At 36.9% G+C, this 25558-nt stretch overlaps 1 protein-coding gene across 4 annotated transcripts in view; it reads left to right on the top strand.

Annotated features, from left to right (window-relative positions):
- The window catches only part of CDK17 (cyclin dependent kinase 17), a 91763-nt gene that overhangs the window by 47334 nt on the left and 18871 nt on the right, over positions 1 to 25558 (top strand). For all 4 annotated transcript variants that reach the window (XM_074539593.1, XM_074539592.1, XM_074539594.1 and 1 more), the window contains 2 exons: positions 2919 to 3083; positions 9278 to 9411. In XM_074539593.1, coding sequence (XP_074395694.1) covers positions 2919 to 3083; positions 9278 to 9411 — 299 coding nt within the window. The remainder of the gene's footprint in view (positions 1 to 2918; positions 3084 to 9277; positions 9412 to 25558) is intronic.

A 25558-nucleotide genomic window follows, 5' to 3' on the forward strand; every position in this document is an offset into this window, starting at 1 on the left:
ATTTGCAGGGATGAGGTAGCATAATGCAGAATTCATGCAACTGTTTCTTCAGAAGCTCCTAGCATAGGGCAGTGCACACTGAATTGTTTATAACAAATATACTTTCCAAAATGCAAGCCCACGTTATACCATCATATGCTGTACAATCCCTCCTTTTTTTGTAAATTAACATGTATCAGGATTTTAAACCCCCACTTATAAACTAGCAGTATTAGTACTTGTCTTAGTCAGAAATACAGTGTCATGTGAGTGTTTCTGTAACCTTCACTTCATTGTCTGCCAGTGCCTGTCCTACTATTTGACCTAAATTATTGTTGCAAAGTTTTATAATGGGCTCCACAATTTAGTACAGTACTTAAGACAGTAAAGGAAAGTAATAGTTTCATATGGTGACAAAAGTTATTTCTGTTTAATTGGATCTTATGATATTAACCATTTATCTTTCATTTTAATATAAATTTATTTGTTAATATGATGTGTATTTGTCCCTGTATTTGAGCTGAACTTGTATATGTTAGGGTATTTTAAGAATTTTGTTTTTAACTGTAAAATAGATACAAATTTATCAGTGTCATGAGGAACACAGATTTTTTCAATTATCTCTGTGCATCACACTATGTTAGTAATGAACATAAAACTCCATCTCTATGCAGACATTCAGTGAATTCATAAATTCTGGGCTCTTTTGCATACTGCACAGTTCATGAAGGTAGATTGCTTTTAGCATGAGTAGACAAAAGCCATAACATGCAAGGAACTATTCATTTGTTCACCACTGCATCTAAACTCAGTGTGAGGTGTTTAGACTAGAAACTTAATCAAATTCAAATCAAATTAGCAAGAAAGTTGGAAAGCAAAAAGCTTTTGTTAACTTAGCAAAAGCAGTAGTTGTGCTGAATGTGAGCCTGTGTCCTGCCATGGTAGTAATAGATTGTGTTAAAAATTGGTGGGGAATTTGCTGCCTGCTGCCCTAGGATAAATCTGCTGTTAAAGGCATGCAACAATGAAGCTGGTACCGCTCTTAAGTCAAAAGGGTGATGCAAGTGATTAGAACAGAAATGAGCGTTTGGGACAGAGGTATGCAGGGGTTTGAAGACCCTGATCATGCTTTACAGACGTATACACAGATGTGTGGTGTATTTTTCCTCATGTTCAGCCACTCCAGCACTGTGTTTATGAAGGATGCTAATGAAAGGATGCAGGCAGATTTGTAACAGTGCTGACATGTCCTTTCTGTTTTTGGTCTGCAGCATATTTTTCCCCCAGGGGTTTTATTTTTTTCCCTGTAGCAGATGAGTTAATGTTTTTTGATTTTTTTTGTCTCACTGTGTTGTTCATGTTTATATGCAAAAATTCCTTGTATAATTATTTCTTAGGGTCATTGACCTGTCCTTGGGTAATTGTGTTTGTGTACTCCTGTCTCTGCTTTAGACTAATCATAATAATATATCTAGAAGGTTTTTGTGTATGTGGGGAGAGAGGGTGTTCCCTTCAGGATCCTGTTTTCCATAGGTTATTTGGCATTTGTTGCTCTTCCTTTCCTTTACCATTGAAATTCTGCTTTCCATAAAATACTTCTCCTAGCTATATTATTCTTACTCCCCTTTTTTTGGAAGGTAAAGGAAGATTTTGGGATCCCTGCATGTGGGTATATAAGGTGGAGTGATGAAATAGCATCCCAGACTGCTCCCTGTCCCAAGAGGCATGAGTGAAGCTCTGAGCACACCCTGGAAGCAGTGGCTCCAGTGGGTGCTGCTCCATTCAGTAACTCTCACACTGTGCTTGCTCAGTGTGTGGCTGCTGCCTTTTCTGTCTTCTGAGTAATACCAAACATGAATCTGTAATGTTAAAAACAATCAAATGATGGAAAAACAAAATTACTTGAATCTCAACTGTTCTTTGGGCATAGCTTCTGTTCTTTTTCCTAGTATAGGGAGAGTGCTTGCATGTAGCTGCCAGATGACTCTGATCTCGTTTCTGAAGTGAGAGTATTTCATCTTTATTTTCTTGTATGAATGACTTCATTGGTGGCTCTGCTAAGTCCACTGTCGTGACAGTCAATGCAAGTGGGCATCTGTTCTACTTCTTTTGGGGGTAAAAAAACCCCTCATGTTTTCAGAGTTAGCCTGCTTCTAGGACCATGTCTATCCTTGAGGGCTACTCCGTGTGTGAGGAGTCAGGTTGCTGAGGGAACACGAATACCCAGATACTGCTCACACTTGTAAATGAGATTTTAAAATTTCTAACACTTTATTCTTTTAGAAAGTGCTTATCAATGATAATAACTTTTTTATAAAAAATCTCTGTGAACCATCTGAAACACAAACCAGTAGAAAGCCAAAATAAATAAAAAATTGAATGCCTAATTTTTTTGATACCCTGGAAGGTAATAACTTTAATTGTGGCATGACAACTCTGGGAGGTGTAGACAGGTATGGTTTCTTCTAAAGATCTGCAGTGGCAAGGCTTTGGTATTAGTCACCCACAAGAATTTCGAAGGGGAGAATATTTTTGAAGGCTTATAATTGAATTTGCTCATCATAGTTGATCTAACAGCTGTCCTGTTTAAAAGTAAAGATGAAGCATTGTGCAGTAAGACAGAAGAAAATAATTACAGTGTTCTGGTTTTATTGACATTCTAAGACTGTATGTTCAGGGCATTTACTTGTCCAGCAGCAGAGTGACAGGATTTAGTAAAATGAAGTTTGAGTAACACTTAATGCCATGTTTTGTACTTGTGTGTCAATAGAGAAATGGCCATAGTATGGTGGTCTGCTGTTAGCATGAAAGATAATTTTACCAGGCTGGTGATTTCCTGTTTACTAACTCTTTTCTTCTTTCTTTTTTTTTCTTCTGGCATGTTCCTGACAATCCTCCTTACTTGTGGCAATGAATATTTTGATCCTTGTGAACTGTAGAGCCTATTGTGAAGAATGGCAGGCCTCCAACGTCTCACAGCATGCACTCATTTCTCCACCAGTACACGGGGTCTTTCAAGAAGCCCCCTTTGCGGAGACCACACAGCGTCATCGGGGGCAGCCTCGGCTCTTTCATGGCAATGCCCAGAAATGGGAGCAGATTAGGTAATTTCCTGCATTGTTTGTTTCAAATACTTTTTCTGTGAAAAATAATGTTGGTATTGATTCATAGCAAGAGGTACAGATACTCTCACTGCTTTAGTAAATATCAGAGTATGCAGTAATTGTTTCTGGAGTTCGAGAAATTTGTTCTTGAGGCACTGAATGTCTGTTAAGATTTTCAGGAAGAAAGCAATTAGAAGAGCACAGAGAAAACACCCATGAATTTTTTACAACTTTAAAAGTTGCAAAAGTAACAAAATATTCTTTCTTAATACTTTGAAAAGAACCCATGTATCCACCTCAGTTAAGCATTGGCAAGAAGTACAATAAATGTACTATGAAAAAAAACAGAGGATAATCATCCTATATGTGGAATTTTAAAAAGAACTGCTGTATTACATCTCATTGTTCTGGAGAAAAAAATGGTGTTTTCATTAACAAATTCAGGCAACTCAGTTGTAATTACCTTTTTATTGTTGTCCTGAGCTATTTGTGCTTCTGTGATGCAAATAAGTTATGATTTTTTTTTTCTTCAAGTAATTTGTCAGATTGGTGCCTCCAGTCACCATTAATGTTTTATCCTGTTTTTATGTTATTTTAAATTATGCTTAATTAATTGATGCTAGAAAATGAGAGCAAGTCACAGCTTAATTAGAGTTTTTATTATTTTGCAATCTCCTGCCCTCCTTTAGAAGTGTGATAAACTGATGTTTGAGATTTGAGATTTGAGATTTTGAGGTTTGAGATTAAGCTATGAATTTTCAAGATAGTAGTCAAACCCTTTATATCCTCCTTTGGTGTAATACCACTCATCATGTTCAAAAAATCCCGTTTTACTGCTTGAGTTATCATTCCAACTGAAAAAAGATATATATCCTGTTGACTTTACTCTAGCAGTTGCTGCTATCACACAAGAAAATGGATTTTAGTGTGCATGGTTTGACTACTCTATCAGTTTCTGATTTCACGCAGGTCCTGTAAACAGTATTTGCTTTTTCCTTTTTGCCAAACCAGTAATTAAGTTGCCAAGAATTTAACAAAGAGAGTTAAAAAAAATTGTGTAGTTAGAGGAATCTGTTTTTATCTGAATATGAAGTCTTTATGGATTATTTGTCAAACTAGATACACGTAAACTAAGTACAGGAGCAGCAAGGATGTGTTTTAGTACAGAGGTGCCTGTACTCTCTCACTTGTGTTGCCCTTAACAAGAATTTCTAATTTTTTAAAGTAGTATGGAATAGATGTATGTACAGAGTGTATAATGGAATCCCAGAAAGGTTTGGGTTGGAAGGGACCTCAAAGGATCACCTAGTTCCAACCTCTCTGCAGTGGGCAGGGACACTTTCCACTGGGCCTGGTTGCTCAGTATGTCTATGTTAAACACATCTTTCTGCTTTGGATATGATAATGCCTTTTTTTAAACTCCTTATTAGGTGGAAATACAAGCTAGTTGTGCATGTTATCTAGTGGTAAAAGACAGAGGTACAGGTATATGCAATCATAATTCCTCTTTTTGCTCCTTTTCACATCTTTCTTTATTTTGTTCCTGCCATATGACAATGGCTATTACTCATCAGGAAGCTGAGGTTTTCCCTGTTGGGATAATTACATCAGAAACAAAATAGTCAAATATGCTACACTGCATGAGACTTTCCTTTGCTTTCTTCATCAACCCTCTTTTCTTTACAGTTTTTCCTCTATTTTGTAGGTAGAAAAGTGGTATCAGAAAGGTATCCTTGAAATACAAAATCATGTGAGGTAAAGGATGGTTATTTCGTTAAAGAAAACCAGATTAAATTGAGACCTGCCACAAGTGCATCTTCATGTTGCCCATGTTTGAATGAGATTATCACTATAAAAATTGACTGAGAAGCCCAGGAGGATTTTGGAGTTTCATTTGCTTTTTGAGCGTTGAACTTGAGTTTCTGCAGTTGTGATAATGTGTAAAATGCCAAAACACTTTAAAAATAATTTCTACTTGGAAATTCTCTGTTAGCTTTATGTTTTGTAAGATGCTGTGTAAAGGAAAAATTTTTGAGCTATGCCTTTTTAAGAAAATTTTTTAGCAATTTTAAATTTCAGTATTCAGTTACCAGAATGATTTTAAATAATAGAAGTGATTTTCAGACCAGATTGTGAAACTATTCAATGAGGGTTTAACTGATAGATTTTTTTAGTTCAGTTACATCTGTACAGCTTCTACAGTCTTGTACCTCTGGAAACATTTAGCTGCTGCAGTCCATGATGAAGCCAGAGGTAGTAAACTTTTTTTGGACCTGACCTGGCTGAATGCAGAAGGAATCCAGCTGTCTTTGTTCCATATTTATATTAACATCACCTCTGGAGAGGCTCCTGGAATGTGCAGAGTTAACTGAAGTTGGCCGTGCTGGTGAACTGCAGTAACAGCCAGGAGAGAGTTAATCCTTGCTTTTGCCAGTTGTGTTGATACAGTTATGGAGAAGTTTTATTTAATTTTGTCATAAATATTATTTGAAAGGAATGATGTTTCCGTACAGCATTCCATAGTTCAGTAATGGTAATGGCAAAGGCAATTTCTCACTATGGTCTTCCTCAATTTGAATTATCACTGAAATTAATCGTACAGTGTAGCCACTTCATAGAAAAATAAGCTTTGGAAAAGTGCACCATGGAAGAAATCCGTTATGCAAGTCACACGATTATTTTTGTAATAATTTGAAGTAAGGTGGAAAGATCATGCCGTCTGACTCAGTCCTAATTAGTGACTTTGGTTATGGCTCACTTGGAGGAGTTCTCATTTGCTGCACCGCAGGTTCCCTGTATTAATTCCTTCTGTAGCATGTTCCTCACAGCAGAAATGAGGACAGCCTTTTCCTTTAAATGTACTTCTGTAGTTTCCCTGTTATACTGTAGTCATCTGCACCTAGCTTTTCATTACATGGCCATTCTAGATATTTAATGAGATATGTGGAGTACATTAAAATAAATAATCTATGTAAGAGAATGGCTTGGTATTGCAACGAAATCAATTCAATACATTATTGAATGATTAAAACCTCTGAAGACTATGCAAGCAAGCTTTCATGCAGGTAAACTTGTCTATAGAAAGGCTTAGAGAAATTAGAGAAATATTTTAATGGTTTTCATCATTGCTTATTTAAAGCATCATTGTGCACCTGTGTAAAAATGATTAAAATGTTTGGGTTAATGCCTTAGTCTGGGGTTTATGCCATTAAAATAATGAACATAAGGCTCTACTAATGCCTTTTTAATTGAATCAAATAAAAGGATGCATTTATATCAGATGACAGCACAGTCAAGTTATTTTTAAAAAGCTTAAAATTATATCTGTTTAGAAAATAATTAAAACATCTGCAAACCCTTATAGATAGGAGTAGTTGGGTATGTAGCCTATTGGAAATGCATGTGCTTAATGATACATTTTTGCTTGCTCCAGCCAGTATCCTGCATAAACCTTCTTGGTTCTGGGTATGTAGCTTATCCAGACTTACCAGAATTAGTCATACCACAGTGGTATTCAAAACATCGTCTTAAATAAGTCTGAAATACTGCGTTTTTAGACTTGATGGTACAGACCCTCTTTGTCTTCACATTCCTGATATACAAAGAACAGAATTTCCTTGCAGCTACATTATCTGTAGCCAGGTATATGGGTTTGTAGTACTAGTTCTTGAAAAGGTGCTTAGTTGTATGTTATCACACAGTTGATCTTCTTAGTAGAAGAATTATCTTGGTCAACTAGGGTGCTCTATGTAGTTCTGAGCATTGCATCTCCAATTCTCTTTTTTTACTTGTAAATTCATAATAAAAATGCTTTTATGAATTAAATGTGACAAATACGATAGTATCCGTCCCATAATTACTTTATTTAAAGTAATTATGTCTCTTTAAAGTATAAATCAGTCTCTTTAAAAAAGAAATTATGTAATTGCACCGTGGCTTAAAACACAGTACTACTTTAATTTTGTCAGTTTTTATTTTGTGAGATTGCCAAGATAACTGTGTCTTGCCTAGCTTCCATGAAGACAGTAGACTTTGGGTCCCAACCAGTGGGCTTGTTTTAACATGGGGATCAACAGACTGGGGAACAGTTGTCAGTTGCTGTTACACTTCATTTTGTTAACAGATTCTAAAGAGCTGCAATTGCTAAATTGGATTACATGACCTCTCAGAAAAGTATTTTAAAGGAGAGTTTTATTAAAGAAACAGTATGCTGAGTGTGCTGTTATACCAGATATAACAGTGCTGGCATAACAGCTTTGCTGCAAGTAGGTTTTAAATAATACTTTTATATTAATAAAATTAATTTTCCACAGTTTGTTAGAGATTTTTAAAAAGACAGCTGTCAAGTCACTACAGAGAAAACATTTCTTAGAGGCTTAGCAGAAGAGAGTCACGTTTTTTCTGCTTAGCTTGAAAACTATGGCTGATCTTTAGGAACCACTTTCTGAAACTGTTTTTCTGTGGCTCGGATTGCCATGTTTTTAGAAGCACTGATAAGTATTTAGCTTGTTTGAAATCAGAAGATTGCTCATTGTATAAGGAGTGCAGGTTTGGGTTTTTTTCATTTAGTTCAAATCTGAGCATGACTTGCAGGGAAAATTCTGATTCAGTGTGGATTTTTGATAGAAAGACAATATAAATCTGCATCACTGCTGGAAAATTTGCTTTGTGCATGAGATGCATGCTTTGTTTGTGTTTAATTACAGTATTCTGAGTTAAAATATGTGTTGCTAATAACTTACAAATTAATCTTTCTTTTTATATCCATTCTGTTTTCCATAAAAGGAAATTGTTTGTACTGAGGAAGAATTTGTTCCTTTGAAGTGTGCATGACTCTGTGTGAGCCAAGCTAGATAAAAAATATTTTAGAAGATGTGCAGATAATGAAACATAGCCCTAGTGGTGCTTTTTTCCCCAGAAAATCCAATTTTCTTGCTTGTTGATGGTGATAGAACTTGCAGTTTCTCTTTTTGTTTTTGAGGGCTTTTTTAATTGGCTGTACTGCTTTGCAAATGTTAAATACTTCCAGGTGTGTTGGTGTTAAGGCTGAATTGATCTCTGTGTATTTAGCTAATACTATCATTTAGAGTTCTGGGATTTTTAGTTGTTCCTCAGGTTCTTTTACACCTTGTTGAAGATAATGATTTCTAACAAGGATCAGGAGACAGCAGGGAAACTGGTGTCTTTTGAAGCACCTACTTTATATATATAGGTATTTAATTTCTGAAGTAATTTTGCCGTTCAGTTATTTCAAAGTTGATGATGGAGCATTACTCATAGTGAATTAGTTGTATGGCCACTTTCCCATGTGTCCTTTTGCAAATCATTTGGCTCTTTATGCTATAATGACACTGCCTTGATTTTCTTTTGTTCATTACAGTGTTTGTCTCCAAAGTCTGAAAAACCCTTTGGTTTGTAAAAGCAATGTATATATGTATGTGTTCATACCATATACATAAGCTTTTATGCACAGGAATCTTAAGGATTGTGTAAAAATTAACAATTTCAGGTGACATGAAGGTCCTGCATCACATAACTCAAGCAGTTAGATAAATTCCTCCATAAGGTCACAGATTTCACTTAATGTCTCTTAAAAGTCAGGTCTTCTACTGAATGCACTTGTATGTTGTGGACCTTGATTTAGATGGTTATAATACATCCCCTGACTTCACACATGGATGCCAGGGGATTTTCTGTTTGAAGCTTCTGTATTTGCCATTTCTGAAAATACTGCTGTACCTCTTGGTAGGACTTTAAAGTTTCTGAAGATATATTTAGGTAACCAGCATTAGTTAGTCTGATTTAAAAATGTTAATTATTCTCAGCAACATTGTATATGCAAAAGCAGCTAAAGGAGAAGTGGTACTGAGGAATTTTAGGAACTGAAGGTGGGAGGGGGAGTTGGCTTTTTGGAATTACAGCTGGGATTGGAATGTCTGTCTTTCGTTTTGGAAAATTGGGTTTTGCTGCAGTTCAAGTAAGTTTGCATAGACTTCCTATAAAGTAATCCTGTTCATTTTGTGGTTATTACTGAGTCATAAGAAGTGTGTATCAAGTCTGCCATGGCTGTGATGAGTCTTTGACCTTGCTGTAACTCAGTGCACAGTAATGATTCAATTATTTTCCATCTGTACAAAAGAGCTATTTGAGGCATTGCTGTTTAACTATTTTCAATTATTTGGATTATTTTTAAGATATTGTTCATGAAAATTTGAAAATGGGATCGGATGGGGAAAGTGATCAAGCTTCTGGAACGTCATCTGATGAGGTTCAGTCTCCCACAGGAGTTTGTCTCAGAAACCGGATACACAGACGAATCTCAATGGAGGTAATTCACTTTTCATATAAGGATCATTTCAACTGACAAGAGAGTTGGGAGTTGCTTTAATTGTTTGTTATAACTGGTTGTCTTTTCAATTAACTTTAACCGACCATTCTGCCATATATATATTTCATGCAGAGAGCATTATTTTCATACTATTTAAATTTATCTCCATTTATCACACAGAGCAATGGTTATCTTGCACTGTTTATGAGCTGTTAATTTTGAAAATCTAAATATGTTTTGAAACCTGAAGTTTTGGGAGGAATTTCTTAAGTGCAGCATTTGAATAGCTTTTTATTGCATTGTGTGCAAGCCACTGAATGTATTCAAGACGATACATGGTTTAGACACTTTTCACTTAACGCTGTTTTTCTAGTCTTTGCAAAAGTAATGGTACAGCAGCAGCGATGGTCTTGACTGCTTCAGCCTTTTCCTCTCTTCCTGTTTTTTTTTCATGAACGGAACTTTACAGGATGGTAAACAAAAGGAGGAAAAGTACCTTATGAATAACTGTGCACATAATTTCCTTTATTTATGGCTCTCATTATGAATACTAGCCACCCTTGTGCTTGCTTTGTTGTCATTTCCCTTGGTGAACTAAAACAGAGCACTTCCCTTTTTCTGGAGTGTATAAAAGTTGCAGTTATAATGATGTCTTTGTTACAGAAACATGTAGAATTTTGTAGTTGCTGTTTTCGGTATACATTGCAATAAGCATAGCTGTAAGATTTTGAATCTTCATTCAAAGTTCATATCAAATACTGGATTGAGAAACTGATTTGTATAAGTTACAGTAGAGTATCCATGCCAAAAAATTGTTTTTGTGAGGCATTCCATTATGCTTGGAATTCCAAGGCTCCAAGTATATAACACAGATATGATTTCAAAAATGTGTGAATTAGTTGTATTAATTATTTAATAGTTTCTTGCACCTGGGAGGTTTTGTATTCAATTTTTAAAATTTCTGTTATTTGATCTAAGACCTTTGTTTTCCTGGCTTTGCTTGCTGAAGTTTACTTGGGAGAGCAAAGGTGGGTTTACTGGTTTGTGCAGGATACTTCAATTAAGGAAAAAAGTCATTGTGAAAACCTGCTTATCAGAATGTATGTATGTTGGAGAAACTAAAAATCAAGGAAATTACTTAAAAGGATTATTTGCTTGTTGTCCATTGTCTGTTTCTTCTCCATTTTGAAATGCATATTTAGAACAGGAAAGAAAAAAAGAAATTAATGATTCATGATGAAATTAACAAACTGAAATGGAAATCCATCAGGTCTTCCAGAGGAGAGGGCTAAGAACCATTAAAGGGTTCTCTTTTGTATTGGAATTCTAGACCTCCAAAAGAAATTACTAAAGATCTCAGGAATAGTAAAGGTCAGGAAATTCCTGTGTAATTTTTCAGAAGGCTTTTTTTTTTCAAGTAAAAGCATCTTTTCATTTGCCTCTTCAATTGTAAAACAATTCTAGTATTACTGTGTAAGAGGTTTTAGGAAGCTTTTAACTTTTGTATATGCAATGCTGATTTTCTCACTTTCTACCAAATTCCAAATGCTTGCTTCTGACTGTTGAAATTAGCATTACTTCTTCATTGGCTTGCTCAGTCAATGAGAGAGAGAACAAATGGTTTTTTGGCATCTATTCATGTACATTCTGTAAGAATTGTAATGTTTCCCTCAAACCACTGTAGTATTGATACAGTGACTTTTCCGGTAAGATTCCATGCTGATGAGTGCAAACAATCTCACTTCTGAATTTTAAGAATAAGAGATGCTTTTGGTGGACTTAAGTTTGCTTTTTAGAAGTACTTTGTAGCAGATTAAGTTGGACTTGCACCTGTTTGTGCATTCCAAAGGGAGAAAAATGCAACAATCTCATAGCTTTGGTTAAAATACCTTTCTAATGATAATCTTTTCAAGTCAACTTTCTCATTTCCTAAGTGAAAAGGCTTTAAGTGATTACATTGTCTGCCTGTATTTTCCTCCTTCTATTTATCCCATGGGTCATTTTCTGTCAGTTTTGACAGATTGCTAGAAATCTCAGATTCTAATTCTCTATTAATTTCTGTGAAAAAAGCTTTACATTGGGAGACATTTTTAATGTATCCACGGCTAGTTAAAAACCACAATATCCATATATGAGTTCAGTTGCAAGGTATAAATCCACAGAAGATCCAGTTTTACTCATTTTGCTCCTTGTGGAATGGGATCACTTACTTCCTTGACCTGTGGGGGAACCAAAGCAAGGTTTCATTACTCTTGTAAGGAGTTGTGCCTGTATGCCTTGTGGGATTTGTGCGGTGGAGCTTGCTGATTCAGTAGTAGCAATGTGATTATATAAAGAAAAAGAAGCAATCTGTGTTGTGAAGTAAGTTTCTATTATTCAGTTTTATTTTGATGGCTGGTGGCGATCTGGTGTCTCTAGACATTGGGTAGCCTGAGGACATCCTCCCTTTATAGCCATTTAGGATGAGTTATAGCTGTATGCTGTACATTACAGATCGGACTGAATTAGTACATGTGTGACAGAATGTTTTTGCTGCAGTCTGCTGAGGTCATTAGCTCCAGCTGAAATCCATTGTGGAAGGTATTTGATTAAACATACACAGTTGGGTGACACGATAAAGCAATATTCCTTCTTCCTCCTCACTAAGATGAATGTGCCTGTCACACTATGGCTGTGTCCTTTCTTGTGCTTAATTTGACCAATATTTGCTGTATTTATAGTGATTTTGTAATTTCTTGGTTATATATGTTTGGTTCTTTCTGCTGAATTGACAGAAGTCCTAATTCATTTTGAAGGTAACTAATCAGGTAAAGTTGAAACTCGGACACATCCTTTTTAGTAACAGGAGTTTTGTATATATAACCAAATTTTTTATGCTCAGCTTGAACTTCCTCTAGGATTCTGAAAATTAGCAATCCAACCAAGTTTTCTTAAATGCTTGCTGAAAATTGCGTACTGTACTCAAAGTGCTAATTAGCCAAAAAAAAAATTATTATTCCTGACGCATTTTGTCCATTAGAATACACTTTCTGATTTTTAGTGCCCATCCCCACTGCACTGCCCATCCTAAGTAATGCATAGCTACAAATAAAATGTCAAAGAGCAGACGTATTCTCTGCTGCAGAATATATGAAAGATTCTGTTGGGAAATAAAACTTGATCTTTCCAAAATTTTCATATAGAGAAATACAAAATAAACAGTAGAGAGAGAAATGAAGAACATATTTGTTAAGCAGAATTTCCATAGCAATTGAAAGTGGAAATTTCATAACCTTAACTTGTCCTGCTTTAGATAGGAAATCATCATACTGCAAGGTAACCTAAGTATGAAACATTTTGAATACGAAGTGGTGGTTGTGAAATGAGAAAGAGCCCTGCTCTGCAGTGAAAAGTCTGCTGGGGTGAAAACTTCCCATGCACAATAGCAGCCATGGAAATAGCAGCTTTCAGTCTGTTATATCCACCCCCCCATTCCCCCATCAGTTATAATTTAGGCCAGCATGACAGGGAGGTGATAATGTGGTTGCTTCTGAATTCAACAACGCTGCAGTTGTGGTTCGAGATTGGGTTTTTAATAATGATTGTTCCTTGTTATCATGTGCTTAGAAGACAAAGAGAAAATACCAGAGTCTCATTGTGTTGCCTAGATAAAGTTTATTTTGCTTGTAATCCACAGACTGCAAATTGTTGGTAAAGCAGCTGCTTTTTCTTTTTCTTTCTCCTTCCTGCCACTCGTTCAGGCAGGAACCATGCTGACAGTAGGTGTGAGGCTCTATTGTGTGAAGAGTTTGGCTTCAAACAGCTGTTAGGTTTTAATTAAATGACTTCTACTCTTCTGCTAATATGAATGATTATGTACTTAGTCGGTAGGACTGTTTATCAAACAAAATGGATGGAATAATTTTTTTGAAGTGTCAGTGGTGTAGCTTAAGAATGTCTACACATATATCTCTATATTAAAGTGCAGATGTTTTCACCATGCAATGAGAAACATTTCTCCAGACCATGGAACTATAGCTTAAAGCATTTTCAGTTTGATTTTGCTAGAAAAGATGTAACGCATTAATATAAATAAAGAGGTAATGCATTAATATAAATTTATGTTATAAGCTGTAAGTGTTCATTGGGGGCCCTGTGCCTATGCAGTGGACAGTGAGTGCGTCATTAAGAGCTGTGGTGGATAAAAAATAAGGAGAAACAGTCTGTGCAAATTGAAACATCTGTTTCCCTTTCCCAGAAGTCCAAGGTCTGTTAGCTGTCTTAGCATGTGAACTGGCGAAGGGCCATAACCCACTGTTCACCAGCCTGTTTCCCAGATATTTTATCCTGAGAAACAGTTCTTATCCATCTGACTGTCACATTAGTGACAGAAGTGTGTTCCAGATCAGACTGCTCCTACCACATTGCTATAGGGGATAATTCTCCCCTGAGAGGATTAGCTGCACGGTTAGTACTTGTAACGGAACAGAAGGAAATACAAAGGCTACAAATTGGTGCCATAGGCAGGTGTGTGTTGTGATGGTCACCTTCCAAAAGTAAGAATGTAGATGAAAAGCAAGGTTTTTTTGAGCTTCACTCTTTACCAGGGTATAACTGCTTTGGGGGCCTTGACACACATCCTGAGTAACTCAACATGTTCTTGGTCCACCTGGGCACGTGTACCTTCTCCTAAGAAAAATACACAAAATTAATTGATATTTCAGCTGATAAAAGTGTTAAGAATTTGTTGATAGGCTTCAGATTAGAATGTGATTTGTAGGTTTCCATTCTCATGTGCAAATGGGGCACTCTCAGCTCCATTCAATTGTTTAAATGCTAGAACAGCAAGCTGGATGCAGTATTGACCCAGGCTTTTGGTCATGGGCAGTGCAGGATTTTCTTCTGCCCTTAGTTTTGGAAGGAAGAAGCCACTTTATCTAAGATAGCTAGGGCTGAATGCTCAGGCTATCCTGCCATCCAGGTGGCTTCCTTGTAGACCAAGCAGGCATTACTACTTGCAGCCTTCTCTGAGCAAAGTTTCTTCCTTCCCCCTTCCTTCTGTGCTTGGCAGCTGCAGAACTGTCTGTGCCACATTTACTGGCTTTTGTTGAACTTGCTTCTCTCTGACTCCTGAGAAAGCAGTAGCTTTTTTTCTGATTGTCACTTCTGTGAATCTAAGCACATGAGCACCTACCAGAAGATTTCAGTACTAGACAGAAAAAAAATTGAAGCTGAATACAATCAAGGCTTCTTTTGATTTTCAGTGGTCACTGCACTATCTCCATTCAGTCATGCTTGTATCATTTTTCTCAACCTTTTTCAAGGTTACACTAGAAAATGCATTACCCTTTTTATCAACTCCCACTTTCATATTTCTGTGACCCTTGGTGATTTCAGAAGCTCCCTTCAAAAACCCAAGTGCATATTCTAAATTACTAGTATGGTTTTGATTAATGTGATGGACCTCCTTTTGATCTATTTGATTGGCAGACTCATTTCTTCTACAGAACACTGTCGCTACAACAAGTAAAAGAATTTCAGCTTAGGTAACAGATGACTTCAACATGCCTTTTACGAGACTTTTTAAAGGGTAACTGCCTTTGTTATCAGCAATTAACACTTTTTTTGACCTTCTGTTGAGAACCTTTGTCATTCTGGTGCTAAAATTCTTGGATTCCACTTGCAAATACTTCTTTAGAAAAGTTACTGCCCTAGGCAATGTTCTTTCTATAAGGATAGAATACCTGCTTTTTTGGTTTTGTGTCTTGATGTCTTGGGTTTCCTTTAAGTTCCATTTAGGAGTAGTCTAGTATGACATTGGATGTGTTCAGTCATCTATGAAACACATCTCTCATAATCACAGAAATGCATCAGATGAAAAGTCAGTAATGGGGTGCAGTTTCATACTCTGTACTCCAGCCGCACTTTAATCCAGGAAGGTCAGATTTCCCATTTTCATATTCAAGATGTTGGTTTATTTTTAACTAGCTACTTTTTCATGGGACTTACCTTTTGGTACTTAAAGCATTGTTGATGATGTAAATGCTGGTGTTAGTAATTAATATTACACAGAGCTGTTTTAAAGGTCCAGGTTTGTGTTTTTGCAGTGGTGTATTGTCTTTTTCCTTCCTCTTGGCCTTGTTTTTTTTACAAGTCGGTGACCTACACTGCCTTTTTTCCTTTTGGGGCAGTTTCTCTTGTTACTATATTACAGAAACTGATGAAAACATACAGAAACCCATGTTTAGAAATCAGGAAGGTGTAGTAGTAAGTGAGGCAGAGCTTGCTTTATTATCTTGTGTTCCTGCCCAGCACCTGCTGCTGAGTCACACAGCCGTAGACCCTGAATTTGAGCGGGGTTTATATTGAGGCTGGTGCTACACAGTGGTATCTTGATAGGTGGCAATTTAGCAGGCAAACAAAATCAGACATGGTATCTATATAGTTGTTATTATTTTTTACATTCTTCCATTCTTCCTGATATTCTCTAAGTTCACTTCTAAGTGACAAGCTTTCTGATGCAATAAAATAATAAGAAAACAAAGAATTCCCCCTCCCCAAAAAAAAACAACCCAAAGGAGAAACCAACCAAAAAACCCCAGAAGAATAATTTTCAAGTGTTTCTGGTATAATCTGTCACAAATTTCATGTGTATTTATATACTTGCTGAAAGGAAAGTTAATGGCTCACATTTGATTTTCATTTCTCCTTTCTCATATTTTTCAAAACTGGTTTTCTGACACGTATTTGTTTTGTTTGGTTTCATTGGATGTGAATAGAAGCTCCTGGAATGCAGTTTGTGAACACTGTACTTGTGCTGAACAGTTTAAACCCTTCTCTTCAAAAGTAATGGGAGAGATGAAGTAAATAAAATAGCAGCCTGTGGTTTTTTTGAAAAATGTGTGAAAGAGCAGGTTTTTTCAGCTCATTGGTAGCCTAAGCAGCATATCCATGAAATGAAAATTCTCACTTAATGTGAGAAGTACTGTACACTAATATACAGTAAATACACTAAAAGTATCTTGAAAAAGAAAGTGTTCAGAATTCATATTTTTGCCTGCTTAAAAGAACCTATTGACCTGTAATTCTAATTATGTGCCTTCAAAAATACTAATTGTTGCAAATACTAATGAAAAGATGCTTAGCACATTTCCTAAGTTTTTCATGGTGCTAAAATAAATAAAAACAAAGATATCTGCTTGCAATACTAGTTTCTATACTTTTAATTTTTATATTATTCATATTTATTTAACATTCTTATTTGAGGGCCATAGCTACTGTAGATATTGGCAATAACGTTCTTCAGCTGCTGGTGGTAAAGTCCTTGCTTTGTTGATTGATGATAGTAGATGTGCTGGGGAAATGTGACACCGAGTCCCAAAGCAGAGATTTAACCCTAGAATTTGTAATAATAATATTTCACAGACGAGGCTGGGTTCCCTGTCTTTGCCTGGCATGTCAAAATCCAGTCTGACAAGCTGTGTTTATGTTGGGCAGGAGGCAGAGAACATGCATTGTCATTGTGGTCACTGGTATTTCTTCTGAGTCTGAAATGGCCTGTGGGCTCCATCTCATGATAAAGTCCCTGAAAGTGCTTTCTGTACTCAATTAGCATATCTGGAAAAAGACCTTTTGATTTCAATGATGAAGGAATTCCACCGTATTTGGGGTCAATTCTGTCCCAAATGTAAAAGAGCCCCTTGATTCAGTACTCAAAATTGATGCTTTCTTAAATTGTGCTGCATTTCAGCTGACTTGATAAAATCAGTATGGATTTCTGATGGGAAATCTAGCAGTGATCCTTTGGAGATGGATCTTAAGATTGTATTTTCATTATTGCTGTTAATAGAAAAATTCTTTGATGATCCTTTCGTCAAATTTAGCAGAAAAGTAATTGAATAATTGTGATTTAATGTTTTCAGTAAAATTGTAACTGTAACAACATTCAAGTATAAAGGAAAATCTAATATTCAGATATAAATCATGCTGCTAATGCAGAAAAAATGCACTTTATGCATCATAATGAAATTATAGCTAAACCTGTCAGTTGTGTGGGGGAATGATGATGGCTTTATATACATATAAGGAAGACCAGTATAGATAACTCATCCCAACTGTTAAAATAGTCTTTTTGGTTACAGTAATTGAAGCCTATTTATAAAGGTGCTAAAATAGTGTGCTGCAAGGATGCTATAGGTTACTTTTGGTGCATGTGTATGCTGGTGTTTTTCTTAAAGATCTTGAAGGTCTACAGACTGTAACCAAATAATAGTTTTTTACAAATATGTTCTCTGGTTTAGGATTGGTTTTTTATATATTTATTTTTGCCTCTAGCAGTCTTGTTGTATGTCATAATTCTGTAGAGGATCCAGTTGGCTTCAACTGTGCTAACTGTCATTTGACAAAAATGCACTGAAATTTCATAAGGCAACCTTCAGAAAAAACTCCACATGGTATCTGATACTAAAATGATACAGTAAGTACATGCTTAAAAGTTGCATATTAGAATGTTTGAATTCTTACTAGCACAAGTTAATGTCTTAAAATTAATTTGTTTGCTTTGTGTATCGTGAGGTAGCACATAATACACCTTCTTTGTTAAAATATGCAAGGAAAAAATAGTGTAAAAATTTGGTTGGTTTTGGAGGTTCTTTTACAGTAAGCATGTAATGAAGTTGAATTGTGTTGCACAGAGGGTTGTATGATGCAGTATTTTAGATGTCATTAAGCATTCTCCAGTGAACAAAAGCACAATGCGTAACTAGTGAACAGCCCGTGGTTGCAGCTGAGATGTCTCACTGGCGCTCACTGAAGCTGGTGAGAAGGCCAATTCAGACCCATGCTTACACAGGAGCATTTTCATTTGATCCATGGTGGATTGTTTGGGTTGTCAGGCTGATGTCTGTAGACTTAGAACAACAATTCTTTTTTCTTTGTGAGGCTATAGCAAAATTTCATGGATGAAATTTAGCAGAATCAACTCTTAAAAGATAAACTAAAATTTAAGGGAGAGGTGACCAGCAAGTTGTCTGTTGCTGTAGAGTAAGTACATACTTAAATAATGATTGGTCTGGAAATGTAACTCACCAATAAACAGAATAGCCAAAGCAATAAGGATTATAAGGTACATAATGATGTAGCTTGGCAGTATAGTTTGTGTCACTCACTGGCAGAGACAGCATGCTACTTGGCTCCTAACCTTCTATCAGTGGATTATTAGTTCCTTTGTTTGGTTATGAGACTTTCTTACACCCAGCCCTTTCTCCTCCAAAAGCATTGGGAACATCTGGCCACAGGCAATGAAGTACTGGCTTTGGAGATAGTCAGCTGTTAGGTTTGCTAAATGAAACAGTCAGTAAGAGTGAACTGAGGCTGATGTTTATCAGGGTTTTCCCTTCAAGTTTTTCTGACAAATCTTCCCTCTCTTGCTGCAGTTGTGAGTGTGCTAGCAGTCTGAAATGGCCTGTCAGTTCAAAGATTAGCAGCACTGGTAGTCCAGTGGGTACCAGAGAGACTGACTTACTGTTGGAGCAGGAAAGGAGCACTCTGCAAATTGGCACATTTGTTACAGGTTAAAAATAAAAGTAGTCTGGGTTTCGTTTTTGCTTTTTGTAGTGTAGGAAAATTGGAATTGGAAGACTTCAACAAAGCCTTCCCTGGGGCAGTTTTCTGGTTATGTATATTTTGTGTTTAATGATGTTTTTTCTGTTTTATCATAAATATTAGTGTTTATTTTCTAAAGGTGCCATGTAAGTCAAAGACAAAATGACTTGACAGAAGACAGACAGACTTCACATAAAAAATGTGAATGTTTCAAGTTGCTTCTTTTTACAGCAGTTTTAATATGTAAAGTTCAAACATTGTCTATCCTGAGTTAGAATCATCTTTATAAACTTCAGTGAAATTAACTGAAGTGTGTAGTGCATCTTGGCCAAAACAAATAATGGTGAATTAAAAAAAATCTGTAAGTTTTTTTATTATGATATCTGATTTAAAGTGGAAAATGTTAACAGTGTTCTTTCCACAAATAAAAATAGGTTTATTTTTTTTGACCGAGTTGAAAAGAAGTGAAAATTACCTGTGGGTCAGGAATGAGACTTCCTGAAAAGTGTCACAGTGTGGCACTATGTAGTATTAAATGAGTCAAGTCAGACAATTATAAAAGGGAATAGCTGTTAAGTTTTTATTATGGAAATAGGAGAAAAGGGTAAGTAGCTAAGGAAAAGTTGACAGAGGTGAAAAACAGAATATAGTAACGAAATTCTAGTAATAAAGTCTTGTGAATGTTTTACTATGGGTGGCAAGTGAAGAAGCTGATATTTGCAATAGTATTTTAGGCCATCCAGAAGAGAACCAGAGATAATGAAAAAAAAAAAGGATTTTTGGAATTTACTTATATGTGTTAAAAACTTGCCAAATTTGGGGGCAAGGCTGTATTTTGTTTGTTTGTTTGTTTTTCATTTAGAAGACAGGTTTGCATACATAAAATGTCAAATTCCTCAGCTCACAGAACCTGCAGAATTTAAGATGAAATTCCTGCCTCCTTTTCTTGTGCCCAAGTGTAAGTAGTCAGTGGTAGACAGAACTTCCACATCAGGTTACAGCAACACAGTTGGATGTCAGCCAGATGAAAGAAAAGGCTGGACAAAGTGTAGCTCTTCTTAGAGCACTTGGTGTAGCTGGCATTAGAAATAGATGACAAAGATAAACACAAGTTAGGGTCGTTCACCGCCACAGAAAGCAAAGTGGTGTTATTGTCACAAGTGCTTACATGTTTATCTGATATGAAGCAGAGTAGGACAAATGTGAAACTCATATAATTTCAGAAAAATTATAAAAACAAATGCATTTCTCTGCCAGTAATACCAGTAGTAAAGCAAAACTGAGAATAAGCATTGCATATGAGGGTAGAAAATGTGGTTTTAAGTTGTGGAAGGAGGAGGAAAATGCCACAAGCATTCCAGTTCCCCTAACAAATCAAATGGTGGCTGACTATATTCTCCAGAGTATAATCTGGAACTGGATCAAAAACCAGCTCATTAAATAACATACAGTTAACCATAGGCATTTGATCATGTAGAGTACCACATTTATTGAATACTGATATATTTTGTTGCAAGTTGACCCTAAAGCCAAGTATAAAAGAATTAACTAGAAAATGCTATGAATTGACAAGAGCTTTTTCATAAATTAATCCTCATTTGGGAAAATAAATCTTAAGTGAAATACAAGAAAATAATATAGTTTCAATTCTGTAAAAGATTATTTGCTTTACTTGAAGTACTTTGTTGCCCCTAAAAGCTAAGGTTTTGCATTCCAGTAAACCCTTGCTTCTTAAGAGTTATAAGGAATGTACCCAGATTCTCTCTCTTAGAGGTGAGGGTCTGTGTACACCACTTACTGATCTGTTACATTTAAAAAAGGATATATAAGATAACATAGGGAGTTGCTCTGGTTTACTACCTTCAAAAATTTAGAAGATTTATGAAGGGATGCAAAATTAGTGTTAAAAACAGTAATTTAACTTTGTAGTGTTGACAGTCTCAAAGAGCATAGGGAAAATTCAGTCCTGCCATTAATTTTACATGTTTCCTTCTGACTTATTTAAACAGCATTTTAGCAAGATATTTTATATCTTGGTTTAAGTTTCTTCGTTTTTTCTTTTCTATGGGAAGTGCTAACAAGCCATTATATTCAGTTGGTCATTGAAAAACATGTGAACTAAGTCCTCTGGCCAGAAAGTCTCTCATTTCTTCACTGAATTCCACAGAGATTTAAGACAATTAAGAAATTCTTAAAAATCTACTTCCCTACTGTTTCCTGCTGTTGCTGGCCCTGCAGCCTGGTATCACACCAAGACAGCAGCCAGCCATGTGGTTTAGAAGAGCAGGTTTGCCATAGCCGGGCTGCATGGGATGGCTGCAGGGGCAGAGAGGGAGCAGAGATGGCGATGGCATGGAACGGGCAGGTCCATCCTTCCTGCACCAAGGCCAGACTCGCCCTAAAGGCTGCTCAGCACCACCAGGGACACAGGCTGATTCCCCTGAGCTTGGCAGCTGACCCAGCTGGCCAAAGGGCTCTTCTGTGCCATCTGCCATGGCACTCAGCAGTAAAAGTTGGAGCAGGGGGGAGGAAGGAGGACATTTGTGGCTGTGGCATTTGTCTTGCACTTCTTGGGCCACGTGCATGCTAAGCCCAGCTTTCCGGGAAGCCGTTGGACACCTGCATGCAGAGAGGAAGCTGTGAATCAGTTCCTTTTCCCATTCTGCTAGGGCACACAGCTTTTGCTTTCCCTGTTAAACTGCTGTTGCCCACACCCACAAGTCTCCTCACCATCCTTCAGTCTTCTCTGCATTTTATGGGAGCAGAAAGTGAGCGCTCCACTGGATGAAGACTTGACTGTTCACCAGGGTCAGCCCCTAGTGGGAGAGCAAGTGTCCTGCTGCCATTAGATGACCAGGCTGCCCGAGTGTCAGCAGACTGCCTGGTCTTGAGCAGTTAAGGCTCAAAATTGGTAGGTGTCTGGTAGGTTCTTGCTTTTCTTTTAACATTTTCTCAGTTAAATTAACTGGGTTTTTCAACTGTGTCAGACTGATGTAATTTTAGTTTCCAGTTTTTCTATTTAGCCACTAGGAAACATTCTGCTTATTCCTCTCATGCACATCTAATGAATCCCCTTTCATGTTACTGTATAGCATTTAATTATAATTGCTTGCTTTTCCCAAGAGGTGGTTGCTTCAATTATTGCAAAAACTGGGAGAAATTAAGGTGGTACAGACAAATACGACATAATAATTTCCTTCTTTCACTTATTTGGGTTTGTAGTCGAAATTACTTTCTTCCATTTTGTCTATTTTAGGGAGTTAGGTAAAGAAGAATTGTAATACAAAGATGTGGTACATATAATTTTTAATCTTTCAAATATTGGTGTCATTAAAGGTTTCTGGCTGGTAGATAGCAATTTTAATGTATGGTTTTAAAAAGGAAGTCTTGGCTTGGTTGACATTCTAACATAGCCAAATAAGCATGAATTTTGGAAGTATTGTACTGTAAATTGTTAGGAGGAAAAATCTATAAACTACCTACTGCAGTTTCCATGAAATCGAGATGGTTTTCTCACAGAAAAGAACCTTTCTTCAGCTTAAGAAAGTTAAGGAGAATAGATACTGTGTTTGACTTTATTTATAACATGGCAAAAGTTTAGGTTTTGAGCACTTAATACTCTTTTTTTTTTTTTTTCTGAGGGGAGAAAAAGAGCAATTGCTGTCATGCATTGTCTACTACATTACAAATGCAGGGAAAGAAATGTTACTAACATCAGGTATTCTAATTCTAAAAAAAAAGTATCCATTTCTCTTCAGGTTGATCAGGGTTTTTTTAAAGAAAGACATTGCAGGGGAGTTGCATTGAGATGAGGGTTGCAGGGAGAGGAGGGTTGTTGTTTTATGTAAAAGGGGATTACTATTTGGGGGGGTTATATAAATTGGAACAGATTTTGGCCTTTGCAGCAGTAAGTACTGAGACTCAGACTGTACTGCCTATTGCCTACTGTGGAGCACCAAATGGAAGTGTACAGCTGAAGGTCTTGGTTTATAACTGAGGATGTCACACAAATCTCTGAAGTAAAGTCATGGGGCCTGTTGCAAAAATGGCACACGCAGAGGTTTTGAGAATGAGGGAATAGGAATTCTGTAATAGAATTGCATCTACCTCACATGATCATATTTTCCATGTCTATAATATTTTTATCTTGTTTCTATGATAGCTGGGCTTCAGAGTAAGGGATTTTTTGTACCTGTGTAAAATCCTAGACTTGCTTTGTTTCCCTTGCCCTCCGTGTGAAAAGGTGTGTGTTGAGTGCACAGTGCACACTCGGTGACATCATTTCAAATAGCCATTGCAGCCCTAAAGGCTGCCTTTGCTTTCTTCTTCCTGTATACCCATCACCTTGATATGCTTGGGAATGATTCTTGGCTGTGGAGGTGGGTTTGAGGCACCACTTCAGCTGTGCCAGCCATGAGTGCTGTGAGGGGAGAGAACAAGCACATGGAGAGCTTGGGGTTACAATCAGGTCAGTATTTCTTGAGGCCTTTGAGTTGAGGTTCATAACTTCAATATCCCTGTAAACATTTTCTGTTAAAGTCCCTATAAATACACCTGTTAAACAAGCACTGTGGGACAGTGAGAGCACTACAACAGGTTTCTGTGCCACAAGAGTTAATAGGTAAGAGTAGGAAAAAGCTATTTTGTCACAGAGTTTATAGGATAGTGGTCATATCTGTTGTGTTCAGGAAGTTATATTGAAAAACTCAGCTCACTGATATTTTCTTTGTTCTTTTGGTATTTTTTGAATTGTTCTTGAGCCATCAGAAAAAAAAAGCATGAAGCCACTATATTGGCCCAGTGCTGATCTGGGATTACATTGGAAAGGTGAGGTAGAGACTGGTGCTGATCCTTTTCCTGTCATCCCTGTCTTGTTCCAGCAGTTTCCTGGTTTTACTCTGCAGTGAGATGGCAGAGCTGCTTTCTTCAAGTCAGCATGACATGCCTTCCTTTGTGCTCAGCTGTTGTGAACAGCTACCAGAATTTTCTGAGGAATGCAGTAAATTATAGGATGGAATATTTTATTTTTTTTTCATAATCTGAAACCCTCTTTAGTGGAAGAGAGGCATTAGCAGAGTCTGGCGAAAAGAAGGAAATTACTGTAGTGGAAAATAGTGTTTTACTCTAGGGAATACTTGCAGGTCTTGTTACAATATGTTGGTTCTACCACTCTCCCAAAAAGCACACAGGCAGTTTTACAATTGCCAATGTTTTAAAAAATTTAAAATATGCAAGTTGAAAATGAATTAATAAACTAGAAAGTGTGCCAGACCAGAGCCATACCTTCTGTTTTCTTTTAATTTAGTTTCAAAATGTTGGTCAAAGCTGCCATTCTGTTAACAGCACTTTTTTGTTTAAGGAGAGTTTAAAAATTCTGTAGTAGATAAAATATTGATGCTGATTTTTCCAGTTGTGCAAAGAAGCTCATGTTGAGCAGCAAAGCAGAAGCTAACAGGCTTTGTGCTCTGCACCTAAGGAGATGTGAGAAGCAAAAGGAGAACAGGAAGATCAGCTGCCAGAAATTAGAGCTTTCTGGCCTCTATCCAAACATTTCTGCCTGAATGGGGTGGCTGTAGTGAATAGAATATGTAAATCATCCAGGGGGATATATATTAACGCTTCTCTCCTACCTGAGATTGAACTAATTCCCAAATTGCATAGGTTTTTCAAAGTCTATCTCTTTAACTGGTGTTTTCTGCTTAGCTTTTGCTCCAGGTATGTGTACAGGTCATGTATATACACGGTTCAAATACATTCCCATCACTGAAAGCTTAGCAAGTTGTTCACCAGGATGTCAAGTCTTGAAAAGTCTGACGATCCAGTTCTTTGTCAGCCTAAGCCAGTTTGGCTGCCGGCTTCCCGGGCTTGCCCTGCTGTGCCTCCCTTGCCCTGCATTCAGGCTGTGAGCTTGTCTGACCTTACACTGAACCTGTTTGGAGCACAAAGCTGGCAGGGAGCTATGCACTTTGCCTGAGAGTTTCTTGATTATTTAGCATGCTGAAATAGTTCAAAGCTGCTGCAGACATGAGTAGAAGCACACGGTCAAGCCTGAGGGGAACCGAACAGGGATGTAGCTGCCAACATTTGGGTTAGCTCAGGATGCCCAGCTGGAGGTGATAGGTAAGACAGAAAAGAGTAGCTTCAAGAAGGCTTTACTGCCCTCCGGTCAGTATTGATTAAATCTCAGGTCTGCCAACAGAAATACAGAGTTACCTCTTGTGCTGGAGAGAAGTGTGAAAACAGTGGTGCTTCCAGAGATGTCCTCAGCTTCAGGGTAGAATCTCTGGGAGTGGATTGAGCACTTTGATGTTGAGCATGACTTTCTTTACTTGAATAAACTACCTACACTGAAAAACAATTCCTGCTGTTTCAGAAATGACTTACCATTTTTTGTGAGTCTGGTTGTGATGTTCTTTTATCTCATGAAATGGTGACTGGCCATTTTGAGACAATATTTAATATTTTTGTTTCTTGGCATGTTTGAGATTAAAGCCAAACTGGAAGATAAAAACAATAGAAATGTGCAGAAACAAATCTTCTTTCATCTCCTCTCATTTGGTAAAAA

Source organism: Zonotrichia albicollis, chromosome 4, assembly GCF_047830755.1.
Source record: "Zonotrichia albicollis isolate bZonAlb1 chromosome 4, bZonAlb1.hap1, whole genome shotgun sequence".
NCBI lineage: Eukaryota > Metazoa > Chordata > Aves > Passeriformes > Passerellidae > Zonotrichia > Zonotrichia albicollis.